The following is a 27,288-nucleotide window of genomic DNA, read 5'->3' on the forward strand; positions in this document are numbered from 1 at the left end:
CCCAATGTATTTAAAATTGAGTTTCACTGTATTCTCATTGTTATTTATAATAACTATACCCTTATATATGTTTGTCCTTTGTAAAGCACTACAAGCACTCCTGGTGCTATATAAACAAGTGCAATACAATGTAATATTATGTGACTGTATTGAAGAAATACCTCCTGATTCCTAATGAGCCCCATACTATACTGTAGGATTCACAGATCAGACAGAGCACTGCTTACAGCTTGCATCAACCACAGGGAAACAAGCAACACGGCACTGAGAGGGATGGCTACCTCTATAAGAAGAGTGATGGGTAACTATTTCATAAATGCTCAGACTTTTGTCATTTTATTTTTATTCTTCTGATTTTTGTGCAAAATCTTTTTCTAGAATCAGAAAGGTTTGGCAGAAGAGGAAGTGCACAGTTAAAAATGGCTTTCTAACCATATCCCACGGCACAGTAAGTACTCTGTTTTTTTATTTGACAGTAGGATGAGGATACAGATTATTGTACAGGTATGGGACCTGTTATCCAGAATTCTCGGGACCTAGGGTGTTCCGGTTAATGGATCTTTCCATAATTTGGATCTTCATGCCTTAATTCTACTAGAAAACTATTTAAACATTACATAAACCCAATAGGATTTTTTTGCTTCCAATTAGGTTTAATGATATCTCAGTTTGGATCAAGTACAAGGCACTGTTTTGTTATTACAGAGAAAAAGGATATCATTTTTAAAAATTTGGATTATTTGGATAAAATGGAGTCTATGGGAGACGGCCTTTCTGTAATTCAGAGCTTTCTGGATAACGGGTTTCCGGATAACGGATTCCCATACCTGTACAGACAAAACAGCATAATGTTTTCAGTCAACCACCTCCATACATAAGATCACTTCAAGAAGGGGTTGAGTGTCTTTTTAGCAAGTGAGAAAAAACAGGGTTTTTCTAAACAACTCTTGGCACAAAGTTGATCCAGGGACTGGTCTAGTTGCCATCTTGGAGTCAGGAAGGAATTTTTCCCTCTGAATCAAATTGGAGAGGCTTCAGTTGGAGAAGCTTCAAGAGCTTTTCATTATAAATCCCCGGTTTAAGATACAGTAACTGCGCACAAACATTATTAGAGCAAATTAGGATTTGACAGCATCTGGGAACCAAAAATGTGTCCTCTTTAAAACCCAGAAGTGCAGAAAATTGTATCTTTTAGATACAGGGTTTCACAACAGGGGAGGTACATTTATCAAAGGTCGAATTTCGAATTCATGTGAGTTTTTTTTAAACTCAAATTCGAATTTATTCGATTGGTGGGATTATTTAAAAAAAATGGAATATCTAAAATTTGCACTAATTTTACAGACTCGAAAACTCGAATTCGACTAAACTGGAATGTCAGGAAGGCTAGTTACATGTTCAGATTGGACCCTGGACCTCTCCCATTGACGTATCCATGAACTCGGCAGGTTTTAGGTAGCGAATAGTCGAATTCGAGTTTTTAAAGGACCGAGGTGTGATAAATCTTGAAAACTTTCATTAAAATTCGTATTGAGTTTTGATTATTCATAATTCTAATTTGACAGTTTTGTCTATAAAAATTTTTTCGAAAAATTGAGTTTTCAATTCGACCCTTAATAAATATGCCCATGTCTCACATGGTTGGACATTCACTAAGATTCGTAGTTGCGCTCAGGGGTAGCGTAAGGTTGTGAAGTTGCGCTAGCGTTGATTCGCCAAGCAAAGCGAAGTTACGCTAGCGATGGTTAATATGCATACGGCTTCAAATTTCAATGGAAGTATTCGTAGCAGCACTACACAAGCCTGGGAAACCTTCAAAACATCAAATAAAATGTTTATTTTGCCCTACACATGTGCCCACTGTATAGTTAAGTTGCCATGAGTTAGGAAATGTAGGGGGGGAAGGAGAGAGTCCCAAAAACATTTTCGATCTTTTTCAGCCTATCACCCATAATAAAGAAAAAATGCCAGCGTTTTTTGGGACTTAGAAAAAATTTTAACTCTTTTTGAAGCAATCCCTATCTACTCTATTGCGCTTCGCCTGGTCTGAGGTGGCGAAGGAAGTTTGGCATAAAAGGTAGCGTTCAGAACAATGCGCGTGTTAGTGAATTTGCGTAGTTATGTCCGTTGCGCAACTTTGCCAGGCATAAAGGTGTGAAGTAACACTAGCGAAGTTACGCCAGCGTCCGTTAGTGAATCGGCGAAGTAACGAAAATGCCCAACGCTAGCAAATTCACGCTAGAGTTAGGCGCTTAGTGAATTTGCCCCATGGGAATTCTGTACTCGCACAGATGGGCGGTCAGCAGAGAAGGGACCGGACTAGGGGTAGGAGTAAGTACGTGCCTGGTGCCCCTCCACCCCTGCGCCCTAGGCACGTGCCTACTCTGCCTACCCCTAGTTCCGGCCCTGACAGTTACACATTATCAACAACATAACCCTGATTTGCTGATGAATATACTGTTCTGTATTCTGTCTGCACCACCGCGAAACCTCTAATGCTTTTCTGTTATTAGGCTAACATACCTCCTGCAAAGCTGAACCTATTGACCTGTCAAGTGAAAACCAACCCAGAGGAGAAGAAGAGTTTTGACCTTATCTCACGTATGTCACATAACTTCTCTCTAGGGAGTCATGCAAATTAATGCAGAGGATAAATTAGAGTGAGCAAATAATTGTGTTCCAAAAGAGTGAGTTATTAACATTAATATATCTGTACTCTGACCCTACATGTTTATCATACATAGTTATCCCATATTTTCTTCTCTTGTGTAAATAATCCTCATAGTTTTTAGAAACAAGTAAACTGTTTACTTTGATGACAGCCCCTATCAGAGGAATTTTACTACCCAATGATAGATATCAGCGAGTGGAACAATCTTACCTCTCCAGTCTGGCTCTTACCTCTCCAGTTTGGCTCTAACATCGCTTTGTGTTTTGTGTAGATGATCGGACATATCACTTTCAGGCTGAGGATGAAGCAGAGTGCCACATGTAAGTATACTATACTCCTCTTCCATTCAGATGGGCCAATATTCTGTTTTCTAAAATGCATAACCACTTTATAAAGGGGCAGATTTATCAAGGCCCGAAGTGAAAATTCTAATTTTTAAATAGGTCATTTTAGTGTACTTCGACTAGGGAATAGTCCAAATTTGAATCGAATTTGAAAAAAAATTTGAATATCCTCCTAGAACCTATATGGTGGAAAAAGTTTTTTTAACTTCCCTTCTCTACTGTAATCTGAGCCCAGAGCAGGGAGAGACTCAGGCAGGAAGTGATGTCACACCACATTAATACTGCAGCTCCTATCCTAAACAAACAGAGAGTTTCTAGAGCTTTTTACTCAGGTATGGTAAAGAATTCTACAGAATAAATATAGCATTCTAGCTTGCACTATTGCAGCTAATCTATTGGCAATAAAATGCCTCCGTAGCTTTCCTTCTCCTTTAATCGATATAAACACTAACAATGTAAAATATTACAATTCGGTTAAAAAGAAAGATCCTAATAATACATGTTAAAAGCTTTTTTATATCTGCCTTTATAATTACAACAGAAAATTTAATTTAATTTTTTAAATTTATAAACAATCTGCTAATTAGAGCATGCTTGTTATAAAGTCAGTAATTGTTGCCTTGTGTATGTGCGTGTTCTGGGTGAAGAACGTTGTGATCTAGGTACCGGGAGGTCTTTTAAAGGAATTGTTTAGTATAAAAATGAAAACTGGGTAAAAAGATAACAAAATAACAAATGTTCTTAAAATAGTCAAAAATGTAATGTACAAAGGCTGGATTTACTGTATGTCTAACATAATAGTCAGAACACTACTTACTGCTTTTCAGCTCTCTTGGTTTCCACTGATTGGTTACCAAGCAGTAACCAATCAGAGACTTGAGGGCAGCCCACATAGATCATAAATATTTGCTTTTGAATCAGAGCCGAGTCCTGAGGATCAATTGCAAACTCACTGAACAGTTATGTCCCATGTGGCTCCCCTTATAGTCACTGACTAACTCAGAGTTAGAGAGCTGAAAAGCAGGAAGTAGTGTTCTGGCTATTATGTTAGACACCCAGTCTCTCCAGCCTTTATACATTACATTTTTGGCTAATTAACTATATTAGAAACATTTTTTACTTTGCACAGCCTGTCTATTTACCCAGTTTTTTTTTTTTACTGAACTGTTCCTTTAAAACCCATAGCAATACTTCCATTCCAATGATGGGTGAAACTCCAGTGGGTTGCTTATCCCCCCCATCTGTTATAGCATTCTCACTAATGAATCATTTCCTTTATATTTCAGATGGATGTCAGTGCTGCAGAACAGCAAGGAAGAAGCCTTAAACAACGCATTCAAAGGAGACCACAGTGCAGGGGAGAACAATATTGTTCAAGAACTGACCAAGGAAATCATTTCTGACATCCAGAGAATGCCAGGGAACAATGTCTGCTGTGACTGTGGTGCATCAGGTACAATCTCTCCTATTTCATGGGATATTAGGGGAAATAGATCTTCGTTACATGATAGCTATTTTAGAAGTACAGGTATGGGATCTGTTATCCAGAATGCTAGGGACCTGGGGTTTTCCAGATAAAGGATCTGTCCGTAATTTGGATCTTCATACCTCAAGTCTACTAGAAAATCATGTAAACATTAGCTAAACCCAATAGGCTGGTTTTGCTTCCAATAAGGATTAATTATACCTTAGTTGGGATTAATAATAAGGCACTGTGTTATTATTAGAGGAAAAGGAAATCCTTTTTTTAAAATTTGGATTATTTGGATAAAATGGAGTCTATGGGAGATGGCCTTTTCATAATTTGGAGCTTTCTGGATAATGAGTTTCCAGATAATGTATCCCATACCTGTAGTATCTCATATATCCTTTATGACATTAATCCAAGTGCATACATGTATACAATATATATATAGATAGAGAGATAGATATGGGTATCCGTTATCCATAAAGCTCCATTATAAACAAATAATTCTCATATTCTAATTTTTTAAAATGATTACATGTTTCTCTATAACAATACATAGTTACAGTACCTTGTACTTGATGGTAGCTAAGCTTTAAATAATCCTTATAGGAGGCAAAACAATACCATTGGGTTTATTTAATGTTTACATCATTTTTCAGTAGACTGCTAGTAAGGAAATCCAAACTACACAAAGATCCCTTATCTGAAAAAACCCCAGGTTCCGAGCATTCTGCATAAGAGGTCCCATACGTGTGTTTGTATATATATATATATATTAGGGATGCACCAATTCGGTTTGGGATTCGGCAAGGATTCGGCCTTTTTTAGCAGGATTCAGGCGAATCCTTCTGCCCAGCAGAACCGAATCCGAATACTAATTTGCATATGCAAATTAGGGGCGGGGGAAATCGCGTGACTTTTTGTCACAAAACAAGAGAGTGAAAAATATTTTCCCCTTCCCAATCGACCCAATCTTTTGCGAATTGGGGAGATCAGCCGGATCTAAAATAGTGGATGACGTTTCATGGCGCCTCGCCACTTCTTCAGAAGCAAACTTCTGAAGACGAGACGACACGAAACGCGTGAAGCATGGGGTATGTGTCACAGCTGCGGGTGATGACTATGTGACTATGCTTTTAACTATACCCAATAAATGAAGATTTTATATATTCAGTAACCTGGTGCACCGTGTATATAGCTGTGAGTTTGTGTGTACTGTACACCTATACTGCTCCCCATACTGTACAAAGACCTGTGTTATTGATTGAAGTAACTGTAGCATCTACACACTGCCATCTGCTGGTCGAAATTGGAATTGCATAGACTTGTTTTAACTGACCCATTTGTTTCTGCAGTAGGAGAGATTGCACTTGTCTTCTAGTGCCAGTGTCTGATCCTTCAGGAAAACCTCATTCAGACTAATTGCACAGCCTTTACTTTGCAGCCTCTTCTTATTCCAGGCAGTTATCTGTGTCCTTTAGACTTTTCTATTGACACTGACTGAAAACCAGAATTACACTGAACCCCTTGCTGCTTATTACCAAGAAACCAGCATCTCTCTACCCTTAACCCTTTCAGAAAGGTCTAATTGAATTTCCGATGGAAATCGAAAGTAGTCATTGCACATAAGCGACAATATACACGAGTTTGTTATAATTAGGATACGGCTGTGGGGTTCTACGACAGCCTGTCATTTAGTGAGGTTCAATGAATCTGGTTCCCTCACCCATTCTGAATATAATAAATAACGTACCGTACACCATTTTTTCATAACTGTGATTGTGCAGAAGCCTAATATATTTCATAAAAAGGGGAAACTTTCAGCTAATGGGTGAAACTATATAAGCCATTGCAAAACTGATATACAGGTATGGGACCTGTTATCCAGAATGCTCGAAACCTGGGTTTTTCTGGATAAGGGATCTTTTCATAATTTGGATCTTTATACCTTAAGTCTACTAGAAAATCATGTAAACATTAAATGAACCCAATAGGCTGGTTTTGCTTCCAATAAGGATTAATTATATCTTAGTTGGGATCAAGTTCAAGCTACTGTTTTATTATTACAGAGAAAAAGGAAATTTTTAAAAATGTGGATTATTTGTATAAAATGGAGTCTATGGGAGATGGCCTTTCCGTAATTCAGAGCTTTCTGGGTAACGGGTTTCCTGATAACAGATCCCATACCCGTAGTATGTTTGGTATTGCATATATATGGTGTACCAAGGGGACTTTTACTTTTAGAAGCTTTAATAGCAGTACTGCAGGTATGGGATCCATTATACAGGAGAAGATCTAAATTACAGAAAGAGCTGTTATCTGGAAAACCCCAGGTCCCAAGCATTCTGGATAACAGGTCCCATACCTGTACTGTGTTTTTGTTACATATTAGAAGCATTTTTCACTTCAATACATATATGAAGGCTGCTAGGAGTTGCCGCACTAATTTCTTACTTTTTATACTTCCACTGAAATGTTATTTTCCAAGAAATTTCAGTCTTCTGAATATATTTTAAAAGCGCAGGTCATGATTTGCTGAGGGCCCCCGTCTGCACCCTCATCTGTGTGTGGTATGACCTGTGGCATAAGAGGGTGAATAACTGTTTGGGCAGATAAATTGTAAGCTTCTTGCACAATATGGTGCAGGCTCAGTTACATTGTACATTCAGTAGAGTAAGTACTAGGGATGCACCGAATCCACTATATTGGATTCAGCCGAACCCCCGAATCCTTCTCAAAATATTCGGCAGAATACCCAACCTGAATCAAATTAGGGGTGGGAAGGGGAAACATTTTACTTCCTTGTTTTGTTACAAAAAGTCACACGATTTCCCTCTCACCCCTAATTTGCATATGCAAATAATATGCAAATTAGGGGTTGGTTCGCCCGAATCCTGCTGAAAAAGGCCGAATCGCAAACTGAATTCTGGATTCGGTGCATCCCGAGTATGTATAGCGTTAATAAAAGTTCTATAACTGTAAGTCTAATTCTCCATCCCACCGATGCAACCAATAGGCAGCTAGCAGATAATGGCAATGCATTAAGGAATTAGAAGTATTCTGCTGTGTTTTATTCAGAGGTTCTGACTCCAACATGTTTTCATGTTTCAGATCCAACTTGGCTTTCCACAAACCTGGGGATCCTGACGTGCATCGAGTGCTCGGGGATACACCGGGAGCTGGGCGTGCATTACTCCAGAATACAGTCTCTTACACTGGATGTCTTGGGAACCTCTGAGCTTTTGGTACGTCTTCAAATCACATTTTAGAGAACTGCATTTGCTTTTAAGCATATCTTTGTGCTGAGATGATGTCTGAATTAAAAGCAAGCATATTGGTCCTCTTCGGCAAAATGGCGGTTACGGTTCCCTTCAACAATATGGCGGGCCTGCAGGACTCCCTCGTGGCACGCTCTGGCGTCAAGACGTTGCATCCGTCAGAACGTGCCACGAGGGAGTCCTGCAGGCCGCTATCTTGTCGAAGGGAACCGGAACCGCCATTTTGCCGAAGAGGACCAGAGCGGTGAGTATTCCTTACAATACTGTCGTGGGAAAGCATGTTTTTTTCTAAATGCAATGTTAATAGTGTTGCACCAACAGAATTCTGCACTGAAATCCGTTTCTCAAAAGAGCAAACAGATTTTTTATTTAATTTTGAAATCTGACATGGGGCTAGACATATTGTCAGTTTCCCAGCTTCCCTTAGTCATGTGACTTGTGTCCTGATAAACTTCAGTCACTCTTTACTGCTGTACTGCAAGTTGGAGTTATATCACCCCCTCCCTTCCCCCCCCAGCAGCCTGACAGCAGAACAATGGGAATGTAACCAGAGAGCAGCTCCCTAACATAACAGCTACCTGGTAGATCTAAGAACAACACTCAATAGTAAAATCCAGGTCCCACTGAGACACATTCACTTACATTGAGTAGGAGAAACAACAGCCTGCCAGAAAGCAGTTCCATCCTAAAGTGATGGCTCTTTCTGAAATCACATGACCAGGCAAAATGACCTGAGATGCACCTACACACCAATATTACAACTAAAAAAATACACTTACTGGTTCAGGACTGAAATTTTATATTGTAAAGTGAATTATTTGCAGTGTAAACAGTGTCATTTAGAAATAAAAACGACATCATAAAAATCATAACAGAATCCTTTCAAGGAATGATGACAAGCCTTGTTGCTTTTAACTCTGGCTGCATACCATTGTGTTGCAAACTCTGTTACCAAAGGATGTTTTCTTTTGAGTTGACCATTATGTGACCGTAAAGCTCCTTGTCAGCCACTGTATACAGGTTTTGTTCATGAGTACCATTTTGTATTGCCAAGCCCTAACCAAAACATGCCAAACTTTTCTTTGCTCTAGCTTGCTAAAAATATTGGGAACTCCGGGTTTAATGAACTGATGGAAGCCTGCCTTCCTGCTGATGATTCCTTGAAGCCTACTCCTTGCAGTGATATGTAAGTTCTCTGCTTCATTGATGATTCCTTGAAGCCTACTCCTTGCAGTGATATGTAAGTTCTCTGCTTCATTGAGGTCTGCTGACTACTTATATAGCTCAGTGTATAGAAAGAATTTACCCCAGTTCCTCAATCTCACAAAGGCCCTTTCACCAGCAAATGTTGTAGTTAAAGCAGGTCACATATGCATTTAGTAGTAAACTTGGGATGTCCAAAGTTCACATATACATTTAGTAATAAGCCTGTGATTGCCAAAGTTTTTCTTCCTATTCACTTTCCCTCTCATATCAAAGTTCACTCTAGTTGCAGTGACTCCACCAACCATAAAGCACATCAATCCCAATATTACATGTTTATTGTTCTTGGAAGTTGTACCTCTCATCTTTCTATTCAGACCTTCTGTTCATTTGCTTGTTTGTTATTTGAACCAGGTTTTGAAGAAGAAGCAGGGCCGACCGGCACTCAAACAGATCCACAGGACCAGTGAAAATTCGTTAAAAATATCTTTTTATTTATACAAAGTTAAAAATGTATATTTGCATCTCCATCCGCCCTGCGAGTTTCGCACCCACCTTGGGCGCTTAATCATGGGCTCTCATTGAGCTCACATTGAGCCCATGATTAAGCGCCCTAGGTGGGTGCGAAACACATAGGGCAGATGGAGATGCACATTTTTTTTAACATTTTTATAAATAAAAATATATTTTTTAACAAATTTTCACTGGTCCTGTGGATCCATCTGAGTGCAAATCGGCCCTGCTTCTTCTTCAAAACCTGTGCCATGCCGCTCCCTGAAGCTGGGGGTCTGGTGCACCCGGACCACATTTACTATTTGGTGAGTTATTTACAATATATTCTGGGGCACCTTGTTTTTCCCAAACTACTGCAATGTTATTTGAACCACTTCTTGGTTGTTAGTCTGTTTCTTCAACTGTTTATTTCAACATTACACATTGTTTTTAGATACAAATATGTTTCTATGTTCAAAGTGTCAACTAAGAAGAACGATGTGTAACTAAGTAAATTTTGCCTTAATTTATATCACTTTAGTTACATTTCAGAACTTTCCATTAATTACTTCCCAGGAATGCACGGAAAGACTATATTACTACCAAATACATAGAAAGAAAGTATGCCAGGAGAAAATACCATGACAGCGCCTCTAAACTGCATGGCTTGTGCGATGCCATCAAATCCAGAGACATCTTTGCGTTGTTACAGTTACACGCGGAAGGGTTGGATCTCACAGAGACGATTCCTCTTGCCAATGGACACGTAAGTCTTTCTTTTGGTGGCTCTTTACCAAAACTGTATATTGTCATGTTTTATTTCATTACAGCCATTTCTCGGTTGTCAGAAGGTGGCTAAATGGCAATCATTTTGCCTGACATGAACACATCTATTTTTTCTGCTTGCATACGCTTATAACACCCTTCTATATAGTAGGTTCCCACATTCTGCAAATGTGCTCAGAACTTTTACTCCCAGGTACTCTGTGAATACTGAAGTTCCAAAAAAAAAAATTATTATTGGACCTAGAAGGAGATATGGGTACCCCGAGGAAATTCTGAAGGGCAGAGATGGGCTGATTATCACCCATAACTGCATCTCATCCGATTTGGGATTGAAGTAGTGTCGGACTGGCCCACCAGGATACCAGGAAAACTCCCGGTGGGCCCAGGTGTCAGTGGAACCTCATGCTGCTAAACATTTGGCCTATTTCATGGCCATTCCCTATTTCTATGAGAACAAAGTGGCTAAATAGGTGGAATTATAGATTATAGTATGTAAAGAAAAGAGACTAGGAGAATAGAGGTTGCGTGAGGAAGAAAATAGTACTAAGGGTGGGCCCCTGGTCTAAAAACTTTTGGTGGGCCCCTGGTCTAAGGTTTTTTGGTGGGACCCTGGTGTTCCAGACCGACACTGGGGGTGGGTGTGTCCTAACATCCCTGCCAGTAGCATAGTAGGAGGGGGACAGCCAATCACACAAGCAGAGACAGGCTTCAGTTCCCTATCAGGTCCTGCTAGCTGCTGATTGGTTCCTTTCTTACAGTGCAGTGAGCTGAGAGCCACCTGCTCCTCTGCACGTCCTGGGAATTTAGGGAGCAGGAAGTGGAAGAGAAGGGAGGGATTATTAGGGTTTTTGCAGAAATATTCAATAAATCAGCCTGAAACACTACTTTTTTAAGCACAATTCTTCTATATCGAAATGAGTATAATGCACTGGTACATTCTTATTTTTTTACACAAAATGTATCCTTGAAAAACTATAAAAAAATAATAATAATAATGAAGACCAATTGAAAAGTTGCTTAGAATTGGCCATTCTGTAACATATTAAAAGTTAACACGCCTTTAAGTGTTAGCACCGTTGTCTACACCAATACCATTACCATAGGATGCTGGGAGCTGCAATTTCACAGGCGCTGGAGAATGCGGAGTAGGTTAACCTCATGCTAGATGGCAGAGAGTATTAAAGGAACAGTAACGTCAAAAAAATAAGTGTTTTAAAGTAATGAAAATATAATGCAGTGTTGCCCTGCACTGGTAAAACTGCTGTGTTTGCTTAAGAAACACTACTATTGTTTATATAAATAAGCTGCTATGTAGCTGCACACATCCGGGGGAGGGGACAACCCTTCCCTGGACACACCCACGCTACCCAGATAGGTAATGAGAGGCGGAGTAGAGGGGGGTTGGGCAGAACAAGTCACACATCACAATAATGATGCATCGTAAGCTACGTGAGGTCGAACACAGATGGCTTACCGCCTATGTCACTGTGCCTACGATTTTTTTAAACTTGGCCCAAAGTCCCGGATGGCTGTTGAAAGCGCCATAAATGTCAAGTTCCTTGACTTCTATTTTGTTTGTTTACTTTTAACTACAAAGTCAGGCGTCACAAGTCTCATCTTGCGAGATATACATCCATATACAGGTCCAGTCCATTTAACAGCAGGGGGGTATGGAATCACACGTGCATGATCTGTTGATGACACGCAGGGATCTCTGCTGGGCAAGGCGAGCAAGCTGTGGGCGTCTGATCACCGCTAGAATTTGTCAGGGTGTGGGTTGCTGGATCTGCAGCTGCCGCCAGAGCCAATGTTTCAAGGAGAGTTTGGCCAGGGGTGTCCAAACTTTTTACAACGAGGGCCAGATTTGGTGAGGTAAAAATGTGTGGGGGGCGACCGTTCAGCCTGACATTGTTTGATTCGAACCATTAAGTTTATATTCATGAAGCTGCTGGATCTAGGCAAAATGAAATGTGCGCTGATCTCCTTCTTTCCCCATAGCCAACCCTCACCCACCCCGCATCCAGCCTCTGTATAACTTTTATTTCAATTGTTCATTCTCTCTCTCCGTTACACACTCTCCTTCTGTAACTCCCCTCCCTCTCAGAAACCAGGCATGAAAAAAAAGCTTACAACTCTGTCTCCTCCTTTGCACACAAACTCCCTCTGGAGCTCCCCCTCCCTGCCACAAACTAAAGGTGGACTCCGTGACTGTGACTTACTTCCCTGCTGCCGCACATTCATTTCTATGTGATCACTGAGACAGGCGTTAGATAAGCAGGATCAAACTGCAGCAACACTCGCGTCTCTCAGTGATCACATAGAAATGAATGTGCGGCAGCAGGGAAGTAAGTCACAGTCACGGAGTTCACCTTTAGTTTCTGGGAGGGAGGGGGAGTGACAAGGTGAGTGACTGTGTCTAAGGTTTAAAAAATAACTGAGGCATGCTGCTGTGACGTTCAGCTCCTCTTCTGCTCTTTGCTGCGGGCCAATTAAAAATGGATCGCGGGGCCGCATTTGACCCGTGGTCCGTAGTTTGGACACCCCTGGGCCAGGCCAACCCTGAACCAGTCGTTGTCTCTGCTTAAATGACAAACCGTTAAAGGGATACTATCATGGGAAAAAAATGTTTTTTTTTCCAAAATGAATCAGTTAATAGTGCTGCTCCAGCAGAAGTCTGCACTGAAATCCATTTCTCAAAAGAGTAAACGGATTTTTTTATATTTAATTTTGAAATCTGACATGGGGCTAGACATATTGTCAAATTCCCAGCTGCCCCAAGTCATGTGACTTGTGCTCTGATAAACATAATTTGAGGGGCAAAACTCTAAGGAGCCTGTTAATACTGGGAACAAAAATTAAGCACCTCATGGTGTAGTACAGGGGTCCCCAAATGCTCCCTACAGTAGAAAATGTGTATATTTGCTGGCAGCCCTGCAAAACATCCAAATCCTGGGTCTGTATCTCCCAAGCAGCACTAAGATTGAAGGCATCTCCAAAGCCAATTTTATGGGAAAAATCTCCAGATTCACCAAAATCAGTGAGATAAGCAACACCCGCTAGTCTGGGGGGCATCACCCAATTTCCCCCTCTTTTTTTGCCCTAAAATAAGGGTTATTTGGCAAAAAATCTCTCGGAGGGAAAGTTTACTTACCTCTCACCACAATGCCAACCAACGGACTGAACCAACTGTCGCATCCCCAGGTAGGAAGTCACCTCTGTTCCCTGCTCTTAAAGGGGAAGTGTCCCCTGTTGTTGAGTGAGGTTTATATTTTGCCTTAGATGAGCAGTACATACACAGCTTATTATGTACACAGAGCATTACTTTGTATGGGTGGCCTATTGAGTCAGTGCAGTTACTGTGCTGCCATATCTGTTGGATCCATTCATTCATCAGCCAAGGTTCCAATCACTGCTGCTGCTGTTGCTAAGTCTGGTGGAACCGGGGGGTCCTTTGCTTGTAGGGGTTCCCTTCCTTAGCCTGAATAGCGGGTATAGATGGGGTTACACTCTGACCAAACAATAGAAAGGGCTTTGTCCTTAGTTGGAGAATATACAAGGTATGTATGGGGGGGCATATTCTTCTAGTAAGGGACAGATGGGTGGGGCAGCAGCACAAATCATTCATTACTCTAGCAGTGACCAGGCCATTGCATCTTGGGAAACCGGAAGTGATGTTGCATATAGACTGATGTCAGTAACACAATATGACACTGGGTTGCCAGGTTGGTGGTTTTCCTGCCAAATTGGGCTACTAATTTAAAGCTCAGGCAGGTTTTTAAAGCCCAAACTAGCCAAGGTACAGATTTGGGTTACTTTTTGCAGCTTTTGGCAGGTTTGTGCCATATTTTTCCATATAAAATGACCAATGTTGGGTTCATATATTCTCGCTCCTCTTCCCATAGGATTCTCGATTTGGGATATAGGTTTCTGGACCACAATGAGTAAGCCCCTCTTGGATTTGAATAAATACTTACTCAAATTGAGCCATGGTATCCAGTCATCATCCTTGTTTTAGTATAATTGTGCCCCTCTGTCCATCTAACATCAGCACAATAGCCAAATAAGGTGCATCTGCTGTATCAGCACAGTGTCCAGAATGGGATCTGTGCTGTGGGGATGTTTCTGAGACCATATGTAATGTTCTTAGTCTTGCACTAGGAATACTTGTTACATGAGACATCCAATGTATTCTTTGTATTCATTTTATCCCCCTGCCCTTGATTCATGATTACTGACAGTGTCGGACTGGGCCGGCGAGACACCGGGAAATAACTCGGTGGGCCCCGGTCCTCATGGGCCCCAGTCGGCCCAGACTGGCTCCCCCAGCTGCCCCAGACCCGCTCCCCCAGCTGCCCCAGAAAAGATAAAGCTGTTGCCACGGAACGTCTTCTGCGCGCATGTACACGGCGTGTTCATGGATGTGGGCAGGGGACCAGAAGTTAGGGGCCCTGGGTCGCGTCTTTTGATCTCACACAGCGTGTTCATGAAAGCAGGCTGGAGGTCAGGAGGGGTCCCTGGGGACTGCCGGGAGGGGGGCCCCATGACAGCAGCCCCGGTGGGCCCCAGTCCGACCCTGTATTTAAGGTTGTGGTTCTGCAACATCTGGAGGGTTGCGCCAACTATTCCCAATAGAAGGCCAACTATAACATGCGACCAGTGGTTCTGCATTGTATTAAAATTATATCATTTTTTTTTTTGGAGCTTGCCAGTCTTAATGGCTATAAAAATGATTTGTAGAGTGACATCAAGCTCTTGGCCACACCAGATGGGCAGCACTAATATCAATAAATGTTTTATAGAGTAGAGTGTAGAGTAGAGTATACTGGAGTTGGCAATATTAATAGTCATCATTAACCTGGTTGCTTCATCCGCAGTGAGTTCATAGAAATACTTAGGAATCAGTTAGGGAGTGTCTGTTATACTGCATGGTAACACAGTTATAGCTTAGGTTGAAATAGCAGATAAATACTTAAAGCTGACTTTTTGACCAGTCCTGATCTACATTGTACTATTGTTGTTAAAGGACCAGTAACATCAAAAAAATTAAAATATAATGCAGTGTTGCCCTGCACTGGTAAAACTGCTGTGTTTGCTTCAGAAACACTACTATTGTTTATATAAATAAGCTGCTGTGTGGCCTTGGGGGCAGCTATTCAAAGGAGAAAAGGCTCAAGCTCTGTAAAACATAATGCTATCTGTTATCCATTATTTATCCTGTGCCATATAGCCGTTTTTCAATTTCCGCCATTGCTACTCAGCAGCTTGTTTATAGGAACTATAGTAGTGTTTCTGAAGCAAACACATCAGTTTTACCAGTGGTGCAGGGCAACACTACATGATATTTTCATTACTTTAAAACACTTTCAGTTTTTGGTGTTACTGTTCCTTTAATCCTGCTAACCTTGCTTATATGCTAAAGAGGCACTCAGCCCTTTCTTAAAACTATATGTTGTGGCTGAAGGTACAGCTGATTTAAGGGCAGAATTATACAGTGTACCAGCTCTCTCTTACTGAGTGGGAAACCCTTTCTGCACCGGAACATGAAATCTCACTTGTTCTAATTTATTAGGGTCGTTGCCAGTCTCTGGACTCTGTCTAGTTCCATAATGTCCTTCTAGTACAGTTGGGTTTAAGTCCACCATTTGAGTGAGCCAGGAGGTGTGGAATGACATCTCTTGAGATACATGATGTAAAATGTGCGCTATATGTTTTGTTTATTTCAGGAACAAGGTGAGACTGCGCTTCATCTCGCTGTCAGATCAGTTGACCGCAATTCTTTGCACATAGTTGACTTTCTCGTACAGAACAGGTAAGATTGACATCAGGGCGAAATATCTGGGCTTATGGTGCAGTTCGGATAGTTATCCCATTTTGCTACCCCTGCAAATGTTCTACTTCTCGAAAAGCTAAAAGTGTATGAAAGACATTTAAAGGAGAAGGAAAGCTACAGATGCATTTTATTGCCAATAGATTAGCTGCAATAGCGCAAGCTAGAATGCTATATTTATTCTGTAGAATGTTTTACCATACCTGAGTAAAAAGCTCTAGAAACTCTCTGTTTGTTTAGAATAGGAGCTACAGTATTAACATGTTGTGACATCACTTCCTGCCTGAGTCTCTCCCTGCTCTGGGCTCAGATTACAGTAGAGAAGGGAGGGGGGTGGGGAAGAGGAGCAAACTGAGCATGCTCTTGCCCAGGGCAAGGAGGTTTAAGATGAAAACAGGAAGTCTGATACAGAAGCCCATGAGTACACAATAGAAGGAAAGAAATGCAGTGTTTCTTTTGACAGGGGACTCAGAGCAGCATTACTTTGGGGGTTTACTGGTATATTTAGATGGACCTTTCTGATAAGGCTTACTTAGTTTTAACCTTTCCTTCTCCTTTAAAGTCCTGGCAACCAATTCCATGTTTATTTCATTATTGAGCTTTCTCTAGCCAGATCAGAGCGCATACATGATTGGTTGCTATGGGTTCACACTTCAGCTTTTTGCTTGGTCAGTTTTTACAGAGATGGAGAAAATCTGTGCGCATAAATCACTTTTATATTACTAATGTCCCACTCTTCTCCTTGTTTGTCAACTGCAGTGGCAACTTGGACAAACAGACAGTGAAAGGAACTACAGCTCTTCACTACTGCTGCTTAACCGATAATGCCGAGTGCCTTAAACTACTGCTGCGGGGGAAAGCTTCAACAGACATAGGTGGGTATGCTACAGGTCCTGCACCAAATATAGCGAGGCTGACCCTTTACCAGCTGATTGAAGTATGTTTGGTATTGCACAGATCTCTGACAATAAGGCAGAGGTCCCCAACTTATTTTTTACACATGAGCCACATTCAAATTTACAATGAGTCAGGAAGCAACACAAGCATGAAAATAGTTCCTGGGGTGCCAAATAAGGTCTGTTGTTGGCTATTTGGTAGGCTCTGTGTGGACTGGCAGCCTACAGGAGACTCTGGTACTTCTGGTTTTTATGAAACCAAAACTTGCCTCCAAACCAGGAATTCAAAAATAAGCACCTGCTTTGAGGCCACTAAGAGCAACAGCCATGGGGTTGGTGAGCAACATGTTACTTACAAACCACTGGTTGGGGAAAACTGCAATAAAGGAAACAAAACCTTTCATTTTCTTTTATATCCCTTTAAGGGGGTTTTCCCACCTGTGAGTTAACTATGATGTAGAGAGTGATATCAGGGCCGGATTTATAAACTGTGCGCCCATAGGCCACCCAACCTGCTCCGCCCCCTGTCACCCGACCCTTTTCCCCCCTGCACCCGACCAGCTCTCGACTTGCTCCCCCATACCTGACTCGCTCCTCTCATACACCCCCACTACTCACCTTCATCGCTAGTTCCTCGTGTGCCAGCGCTGGGTACTAGATGCGAGCAGGGGATTGAAACTGCCAAATCTCCCGCTCAGTCCCAAGTTCAAGTGCGGCCAGAGGACAGCATGCTGACCCCAGCTCTCTGCCGTCCTAGGCCCGGGCCTTTGTGGCATGCCCACAAATCCAAGCCTGGTGATATCCTGACACAATTTGCAATTGGGTTTCATTTTTTACTATTTATGGTTTTTGAGTTATTTAGCTTTTTATTCAGCAGCTCTCCAGTTTGTAGTTTCATCAGTCTGGTTGCTAGGGTCCAAATTACCCTACCAACCATACAACGATTTTAATCAGAGACTGGAATATGAATAGGATAGGACCTGAATAGAAAGACGAGTAATTAAAAGTAGCGATAACAATAAATTTGTAGCCTTACAGAGCATTTGTTTTTTAGATGGTGTCAGTGACCCCCAACTAGGGTTGCCACCCGGCCGGTATTTTACCGGCCTTGCCCGGTAAAATACCTGCCGGGGCCGGTAATTTGTAATACCTATAACAAAAGCCCTTGGCCCTCCGGCAGAAACTTACTATCTCTTTCGTCTTCTGCCCCTCTCGCAATGGGGCCCCGCCCCCTTTCACATCACAACACACGCGGCTCCGCCCCTTTTTACGCCACAGACCATCCATTTACCCATGACTCCGCCCCTTTTTAAGGCACAGCGCTACCGCTCCCATCACTGCCGGTAATTTTTTTTAAAAAAGGTGGCAACCCTACCCCCAACGAAAGTTGGAGAGTCAAAAGAAAATGGTAAATAATTAAAAAAAAAACTGTAAAAAATAAATAATAAAGACCGATTGAACCTAAAGGTGAACCACACCTTTAAAAGGGGTCACAGGTCATTTTCTGAACTGCATTAAAGTCCAGCTGATTTATATTATTGAGCAATGCTGTCACAGTTTCACCCATGTCACTTCTTGAATTTCTCTTCCTATCTGACTATCAGGGAACATTTTTAAATTGATTTATGCTTCTGACTTTTCTGTTTCTAGCTTATACCCTGACAGGTTTATTGTCTCGTAGATTTACCATACCGTAGGGAGACATGTCCCCTTGACCAAAATTCATTACTCTCTGCAGCTGATCACTGCTATTTAACACTGGCTCAGCCCAACTGATGATATATGAGCTGATAATGTGTGCACAGCACATCCAGTTGTCTACACAGCGCTGCCCAAAGACTATTTCATTAATGTCAGTTATGTTAATGGTATTTTATGTAATTTGTTCTCTGCATTTAAAGAGCAGTGTGAGCTGGTATATTGCCTTCTGAAGTAATCCTGCATTACTAGGAATCTGTGTTTTTTTTCTTTTTCATATTTGGGCTAATGGAACATACTTATCCCTGATGAGCGTTATAGACTAAAAGCCTCTTGTAAAAAGCAATGACAGGCGGTTTCCATTCATGAAAATGACAAGAGGCGAAGCCAATATCAAGCTTTTCTTCACTGGCTGAAATACAATGGCAGAGAAAGCTTTGTGTTTGTTTGTTTAAAGATTGGGGAAAATCAGTGTATGGTGAGCATTCTGGTTGTTAGAGATGTTTGGGAGGCATGGAATACAGTGTGAGTCCAGTGCACACACCCCAGACCATCAACTTGAGGAAAGCAATCTTATTGTGTTACAAAAAACCTGATGCATTTCGCATCCCTCCTGGGCACTTAATCATAGGTTAGTGAAACAATCCATATGCACACTATTTAATGTGGACCTGTCACCCAGACACAAAAATCTGTACAATCTGTTTCAGAATTAACATGAAATCCTATTTCTATTTTTTATTAAAGCATTCATAGCTGTTGTAAGCTCATTTAAAAATCTCAGCTGTCAATCAAATATTGTCTGCCCCTCCTCTATGCCTTAAGCTGGCCACAGACGCAAAGATCCGATCGTACGAATCAACGTACAATCGGACTTTCCCATCTCCCGACCTGCCACTAACCATTAAGATCAACGTCTTACCATTCAGATCAATATTAAAGAACAGATCAGCTGATGTTCTGCCCCTGACAGCAATCGTAGTTATGTCCAACCAAAGCTAGTGACAGTCTCCCTCTGAAAATCATACGATTGGCAATACACGCAGAGATATAGAATCCTCGATTCGTTCGATCGGATCTTTGCGTCTATGGCCAGCTTTAGGCATAGAGGTGGAGCAGACAATTCCTCTACATGGAATTGTCCCTCTTTAGTTGCCTTGTTCTTACAATTATTTCTTGGAACCTCATTGTTGGGTCATTTATGTGCAGGAAGATTTACGCTGTCATTTTGTTTTGCAGCTAACGATGCAGGGGAAACTGCGCTGGATATAGCGAAAAGGCTCAAGCACGCACAGTGTGAAGACCTGGTAAATCCTAAAGCAACTTCATTAACTGAATGAATTAGTGCAATAATCGTCAGGCCTGCAAATGTCATAATAGATGACAACATCACAGGCAATGTCTGAAACCACTTCTTGATATGTTTTAAAGAGAGTAACTCATTATTCTCGGCTGCTATTTTTCAATTAGCACAATGATTCCCATTATAGTAATGGCAAGTGATTTAAGACATTCCCGGCCATTGTCACAATTATATTTGCAATTGCCCTAATGCTTAAAGGAGAACTAAACCCTAAAAATGAATGTGGCTAAAAATGCCGTGTTGTATATACTGAACTTATTGCACCAGCCTAAAGTTTCAGCTTGTCAATAGCAGCAATGATCCAGGACTTCAAACTTGTCACAGGGGGTCACCATCTTGGAAAGTGTCTGTGACACTCACATGCTCAGTGGGCTCTGAGCAGCTGTTGAGAAGCTAAGCTTAGGGCTCGTCACTAATTATCCAGCAGAAAATGAGCTTCCCCTGTAATATAAGCTGATGCTACAGGTTTGCTGATTATTAAATTCTGATGCTAATTGCACTGGTTTCTGTGCTGCCATGTAGTAATTATCTGTATTAATTACTAATCAGCCTTATATTGTGACATTTCTATTCTATATGTACTGTATATTGTGAGTGGGTCCCTAAGCTCAGTAAGTGACAGCAGCACAGAGCATGTGCAGTGAATCAGCAGAAAAGAAGATGGGGAGCTACTGGGGCATCTTTGGAGACACAGGTCTTTACTGCTAAAGGGCTTGTACAGAAGCCCAAAGCATAATGTACAACATTTCTAGCTACTTCTTTAGTTAAGCTTTAGTTCTCCTTTAAGGTGGTGTTATCACCATCAGTGAAGTTACATCTTTATTTTCCATACTCCTCATTTTAATTAATTTATACCCGTATTTCCCAACCAGTGGATCGCAAGCTGCCAGGGACCTCAAAGCAGGTGCTTATTTTTGTATTCCTGGCTTGGTTTCATACAAATCAGGTGCACTGTCAATAGAGCCTCCTGTAGGCTGCCAGTTCACACAAGGGATACCAAGAAGTCAATCACAGCCCTTATTTGGCACCACAGGAACTTTCCTGCTTGTGTTGCTCCCTGACTATTGAATGTGGCTCTAGGATGTGCCATTGTGTTGTACAGGGGTAATACTGAATGTAAGCGCTGTTTTATAGGACTGTGTTTTTGTGCTTCACAGCTGATCCAAGCCATAAATGGAAGGTTTAATTCTCATGTTCATGTGGAATATGAATGGAGGCTGCACCACATTGACCTGGATGAAAGTGATGATGACGTGGATGAGAAAATACAGGTATAGGCATTATTTAATTGAGCTAAACCCTGCACCCCTAAAACTTAGAGGTTGTCAGAAACCATCCATCAAAATATACAATAGATTGGTCAATAATTGCTTCCTTTGGGGGCGATTGTTTTTGGGCCACTGACCTACAATCTACTGGTTAAGAAATTAGATTAGAACAATATGGGGCAGAGTTATTAAGGTTCGAATTTTAAATTCGAATTTTCGAGTTGGATTTTTGGTCAGAACTCACAAATTCGAGTTGGCAATAATCGAAACTTGAATTTGAATTCGAGATTTATCATACCTGGACCCTGGGAACAATTGGAATTCGACTATTTGCCACTTAAAAACTGCCGAGTTCATGTATAAGTCAGTGGGGGAGGTCCAGTGACCCATTTGAAGATCTTAATCGCCTTCCTGACTTTAGAGGTTTTCAGTTCGATTCGAGTTTTCAGTTACGGTAATATTTGTTTAAGTTCGAATTTCGAGGTCATTTGAATAAAAAAAAACCCTCAACTTTCGACCTTTGATAAATCTTAGGGATGCGCCAAATCCACTATTTTGGATTCCGCCGAATCCCCGAATCCATCTTGGAAGATTCGGCCGAACCGAATTCTGAATTTGCATATGCAAATTAGGGGCAGGAAAGGAAAAAGTGGGGAAAAAATTGGTTTACTTCCTTGTTTTGTAACAAAATGTCACGTGAAATCCCGCCCTCCCCACAATTTGCATATGCAAATTCAGATTTGGTTCGGCCAGGCACAAGGATTTGGCAGAATCCGAACCCTGCTGAAAAAGGCAGAATCTTGGACGAATCCCAAACCGAATCCTGGATTCGGTGCATCCCTAATAAATCTGCCCTTATGTCTTCCCAGACATGAACAAATCTCCTATGATATGACCGATCCAATCAGCCAGTTGTATGCACTTCTGTTTTTAGCCTGTTTGTAGTTTGTTTCATTTTCTTTATATCAACAAGCACATCAGTATGCCTACTAGGGATGCACTGAATCCGCTATTTTGGATTTGCAAATTTGAATTCGGTTCGGTATTCGGCCAAATCTTTTGCGAAGGATTCGGGGGTTCGGCTAAATACTGAACCGAATCCGATCCCTAATTTGCATATGCATAGTAGTCATGCGATTTCCCTCCCAGCCCCTAATTTGCAAATTAGAATTCGGTTGAGCCAGGCAGAAGGATTTGGCTGAATCTGAATCCTGCTAAAAAAGGCCGAATCCTGGATTCAGTACATCCCTAATGCCTACTATATACCAAGAATGCCTATATTTCAGGGGTGTCTGTATTCAGTACTTATTACAGAATATTTATCTACTCTGCAGTATTTCTCTAGTCTGTTACAGGTTTATTAATGGCTAGTCCCACAGCATGGGATACAGACAGTCTTGTTAAGGAAAGACAAATGTAGAAACTGGAGTTAGTTCCAGTCTGTAACCTGAAGTGGAGTAATTACACATCCGTATGCACTGGGGGAGGCTGCAGATAAAGTATTTTCCTGCCCAATGTTTTCATTCAGTACAAAATATTAATATTTCTTGCCATCCGTTGCCAGCAGCAAACGGCGAATGTGATGTTCAGCTGTAGCAGCCGTACAACAGTTAGCTAAGACTATTTCGTTATTGAATAAAAGAGGTAGTGGTTTCTATGGTTACTGCACTGTATAAATGTCAGCTTCCGCTTGTTAGTGAATGAGCCTCACTATGGGGTGATGTAGTAATAGGTGCAAAATTAAAGGGGAACTATCACGAAAATGTAATATAAGCTTCAGCATACTGAAATAAGAAACTTTCTAAATACAATCAATAAAATATTCTGCATAATTTCTGAAATAATCAAGTTTATCTTCACTATTCCTCTCTCAGCATCTGTTTCTCTTCATTCTGTCTTCAGGCAACAGTTGGGTGTCAGATATTCATTGACAGTTAGATCCAATATATCTTATAGGGGGGCTCTTTTTGCCTAGAAGATGTATTAGAGCTCACTCTATTAAAATCACCAGACATCATGTCTCTCTACATGCAGGATTTGTGCAAAAGGCAGTTATTTTGTTAGATTTTGTTTTTACTGGAATCAGTTATTTGAGTGAGCTCTAATTCATCTGCTAGGAAAGGGAACCCCCCTATAAGATATACTGGATCTAACTGTCAATGAATATCTGACACCCAACTGCTGCATGAAGAGAGAAAGAATAGAAACAGATGCTGAGAGAGGAATAGTGAACATAAACGTGATTATTTCAGAAACAATGCAGAAGTTTTAATTGATTGAATATAGAAAGTTTCTTATTTCAGTATGAAGAAGCTTATATTAAATTTTCATTTTTGCAATAGTTCCCCTTTAATTTTTATATATCGTATTAGGTATGATATTTAAAGTAAAATGTGTAGTTTCTGTGACCCATTTGAAGATGTTAATAGCCTTCCTGACTTTAGAGGGTTTTTTTTTTGGAGAAAAAACTTGATCCGAATTTAACCAAATTCGATTCGAGTTTTCAGTTACGGTAATATTCGTTTAAGTTCGAATTTTGAGGTCATTCAAGTTTATTCGAATAAAAAGGGAAAAAAATCAACATTCGACCTTTGATAAATCTGCCCTTATGTCTTCCCAGAATTTTAACTACAATGGACAGTAGAACTAACTGCCGATTGGTTGCCAGGAATTACAAAATTCCCGGCAAACTTTGCACCTGATTTTAGGAAAAGTCTCATTGTTTATTTTTGACATTTTTCTTTCTCCCAATGCAGCAGCCAAGCCCTATCCGCAGAGAAGAGAGGCCTGTCAGTTTCTACCAGCTGGGAATAAACCAGGGGCAGCCCAGTGTCGCCTGCTTAGCCAGGGAAGCAGCCAGTATTGCTAAGGACAAGCCAAGGAGTTTTCTGCCGAATATCATTCAGAATGAAACTTATGGAGCGGTCATTGAAAACAGCAATTCCCCAGGCAATGCCGCAGGCCCTGCTACTACAAATGCCCCTCCATTGCCTCCCAGAAACACTATTAAAGGTAAGGATGGTACAGTGTGGTCCCTTGAGTTTTGAGTTCTGACTTGGAAGCTGAACATTGTTTGATTGATAGCTAGTAAGCCTTAATAACCAATCAAATCTTTGCCTACAGACTGCAAGGCAGTACAGGTATGGGATCCATTATCTGGAAACCCATTATCCAGAAAGCTATGAATTTCAGGAAGGGTTATCTCTCGTAGACTTCATAATTTCCAGATAATACAATTTTTTTTTCTCTGTAATAAAAAAACCAGTGGCTAAGATATAGTTAATCCTTATTGGAATCAAACCCAGCCTATTGGGTTTATTTAATGGTTACATGATTTTCTAGAAGACTTAAAGGGATCCTGTCATCGGAAAACATGTTTTTTTCAAAAACACATCAGTTAGTAGTGCTGCTCCAGCAGAATTCTGCACTGAAATCCATTTCTCAAAAGAGCAAACAGATTTTTTTTATATTCAATTTTGAAATCTGACATGGGGCTAGACATTTTGTCCATTTCCCAGCTGCCCCTGGTCATGTGACTTGTGCCTGCACTTTAGGAGAGAAATGCTTTCTGGCAGGCTGCTTTTTTTCCTTCTCAATGTAACTGAATGTGTCTCAGTGGGACATGGGTTTTTACTATTGAGTGTTGTTCTTAGATCTACCAGGCAGCTGTTATCTTGTGTTAGGGAGCTGCTATCTGGTTACCTTCTCATTGTTCTGTTGTTAGGCTGCTGGGGGGGGGGGAAGGGAGGGAGTGATATCACTCCAACTTGCAGTACAGCAGTAAAGAGTGATTGAAGTTTATCAGAGCACAAGTCACATGACTTGGAGCAGCTGGGAAATTGACAATATGTCTAGCCCCATGTCAGATTTCAAAATTGAATATAAAAAAATCTGTTTGGTCTTTTGAGAAATGGAATTCAGTGCAGAATTCTGCTGGAGCAGCACTATTAACTGATTCATTTTGAAAAAAATTTTTTTTCCCATGACAGTATCCCTTTAAGGTATGAAAAGCCAAATTACAGAAAGATCAGTTATCTGGAAACCCCAAAGTCCCAAGAATTTTGGATAACAGGTCCCATACCTGTATATGCTATCTGTTGATTAGTTGCTGCAGGTCATTAGGCTTGTTGCCAATTTTAACATTACATTGTGCCTAGTTAAAATGAATTGCCTTGTTGCATTGAGAATGTAATCAAGCAGAAATAACTGTTTATTCTATACAGTGTAGGCTACAGCCGATATCCCCATACTGGTACTGTTAATGTACATGGATTGTATTCTTGCCTGTCATTATTCCATGCATTTTCTTGATCGCATTCTTCATCTTTCAGCTTTGCTTGCTCTTTTTTTCTTTTCTTTTGTGCTTTTTTAGTTCATTCAACTATATTCGGTGGTAGCATACACACGACACCTTCCAACACCCCAGCCTGGAAAGCTAGTTCAGTAGCAGCAGAAAGTGTCAGCAGACAGAGGTCCTCATCTGATCCGCCATCTATACAGCCCCCTGTGCCACCAATCCGTGTAACTTCCACGGACACAAGTATGTGACGTTTGAGGGTCCATCAAAGAAGAGATTGTTTTATTTGAACATTTCCCTGCTTAACTTTGTTTGCCAAATTGCTATGTTAGTGTAGTGTCATACAGGCATGGGATACCTTATCCGAAATCCTTTTATCCAGAAAGCTCCAAATTACGCGATGGCTGTCTTCTATAGACTCCATTATAATAAAATAATTAACTTTTTTAAAAATTATTTCCTTTTTCTGTGTACTAATAAAACAGTAGCTTGTACTTGATCCCAACTAAGATATAATTAATCCTTATTGGAAGCAAAACCAGCCTATTCGGTTTAATTATATTAAAAATGTTTTTTTAGTAGAGAGTAGTGATGGGCGAATTTATTCCGGAAGGCGCGAATTCATGGCGAATTCCCGCAATTCGTCGCCGGCAAATAAATTCGTAAAACCGGAGCAAAAATTCGCCAGCGTACAAAAAAATGGACGCCGGCGTCAAAAACGAGACGCCAGCACCGTTTCGCACATTTTTCGCCGTTTCAGAAAATTCGCAAATTATGCGGCGAATCGAAACGCCACAGATTCGCCCATCACTAGTAGAAAGGTATGGCGATCCAAATTACGGAAGTACCCATTATCCGGTTAACCCCAGGTCCCAAGCATTCCGGATAACAGGTCCCATACTTGTAGTATGTTTGTGTAAGGGCAATGAGCAGTTTTAGGCTGCTCACACTGTGCTGTAGTATACAAGACTGTAGAATCACACAAACATTCTTCTCTTCCAATTCATGCTGGGGTGTTTTCATTCTTTATTCTCTGCTTTTCAGACTGTTGAATTCTGGCAGCTTTTGCATGTATTCTGTTTGCTGAGAGGCACATATTCAGTACAGCACAGCTCTTACACATTCTACTGGTCCCCAAGCTGTGGGGCTGGTCCCTTAGGAAGGCCCATTGTATTTTTGTAAAACCAATGGAATGAATTCAGGTTGAATGTTTACTGTTTTTGGTTATCCTGAAACTATAGAAGAGTGACTGTTATGATCATATTTGCATGTTTGTCCTCCTCGGTGAGTTTTGGGGGCTGTTCCGATATTCAGGATATCCAGGTAAGGAGTTGATTGAAGGATTCGATTCGGGATTCGGCCTTTTTCAGCAGGATTCGGCCGAATGCTTCTGTCCGGCCGAACCGAATCCGAATTTGCATATGCAAATTAGGGGCAGGGAGGGAAGTCACGTGACTTTTTGTCACAAAACAAGGAAGTAAAAAATGTTTCCCCTTCCCACCCCTAATCTGCATATGCAAATTCTGATTCGGTTGGGTATTCGGGGGTTCGGCCCAATCCAAAATAGTGGATTCAGTGCATCCCTACTAATAATATATATGTCACACAGGCCATATCCCCACAGATTTTGACATATGGACATACACCTTAAAAGGGTGGTTCACCTTTAAGGTAACTTTTATTATGTTCTAGAACGG

General features: G+C 41.0%; 1 protein-coding gene across 2 annotated transcripts in view; it reads left to right on the top strand.

Annotated features, from left to right (window-relative positions):
* asap2.S (ArfGAP with SH3 domain, ankyrin repeat and PH domain 2 S homeolog) overlaps positions 1 to 27,288 on the top strand; it is a 144,143-nt gene that overhangs the window by 109,350 nt on the left and 7,505 nt on the right. The window contains exons 10-23 of one of the 2 annotated variants that reach the window (XM_018265926.2): positions 198 to 301; positions 379 to 448; positions 2,514 to 2,601; positions 2,943 to 2,991; positions 4,302 to 4,468; positions 7,595 to 7,728; positions 8,853 to 8,947; positions 10,033 to 10,222; positions 15,966 to 16,051; positions 16,829 to 16,944; positions 19,903 to 19,970; positions 21,184 to 21,297; positions 24,051 to 24,306; positions 25,667 to 25,834. In XM_018265926.2, coding sequence (XP_018121415.1) covers positions 198 to 301; positions 379 to 448; positions 2,514 to 2,601; positions 2,943 to 2,991; positions 4,302 to 4,468; positions 7,595 to 7,728; positions 8,853 to 8,947; positions 10,033 to 10,222; positions 15,966 to 16,051; positions 16,829 to 16,944; positions 19,903 to 19,970; positions 21,184 to 21,297; positions 24,051 to 24,306; positions 25,667 to 25,834 — 1,705 coding nt within the window. The remainder of the gene's footprint in view (positions 1 to 197; positions 302 to 378; positions 449 to 2,513; positions 2,602 to 2,942; positions 2,992 to 4,301; positions 4,469 to 7,594; positions 7,729 to 8,852; positions 8,948 to 10,032; positions 10,223 to 15,965; positions 16,052 to 16,828; positions 16,945 to 19,902; positions 19,971 to 21,183; positions 21,298 to 24,050; positions 24,307 to 25,666; positions 25,835 to 27,288) is intronic. The other variant, XM_018265927.2, reaches the window with a different exon arrangement.

Source organism: Xenopus laevis, chromosome 5S (genome assembly GCF_017654675.1).
Source record: "Xenopus laevis strain J_2021 chromosome 5S, Xenopus_laevis_v10.1, whole genome shotgun sequence".
Lineage (NCBI taxonomy): Eukaryota > Metazoa > Chordata > Amphibia > Anura > Pipidae > Xenopus > Xenopus laevis.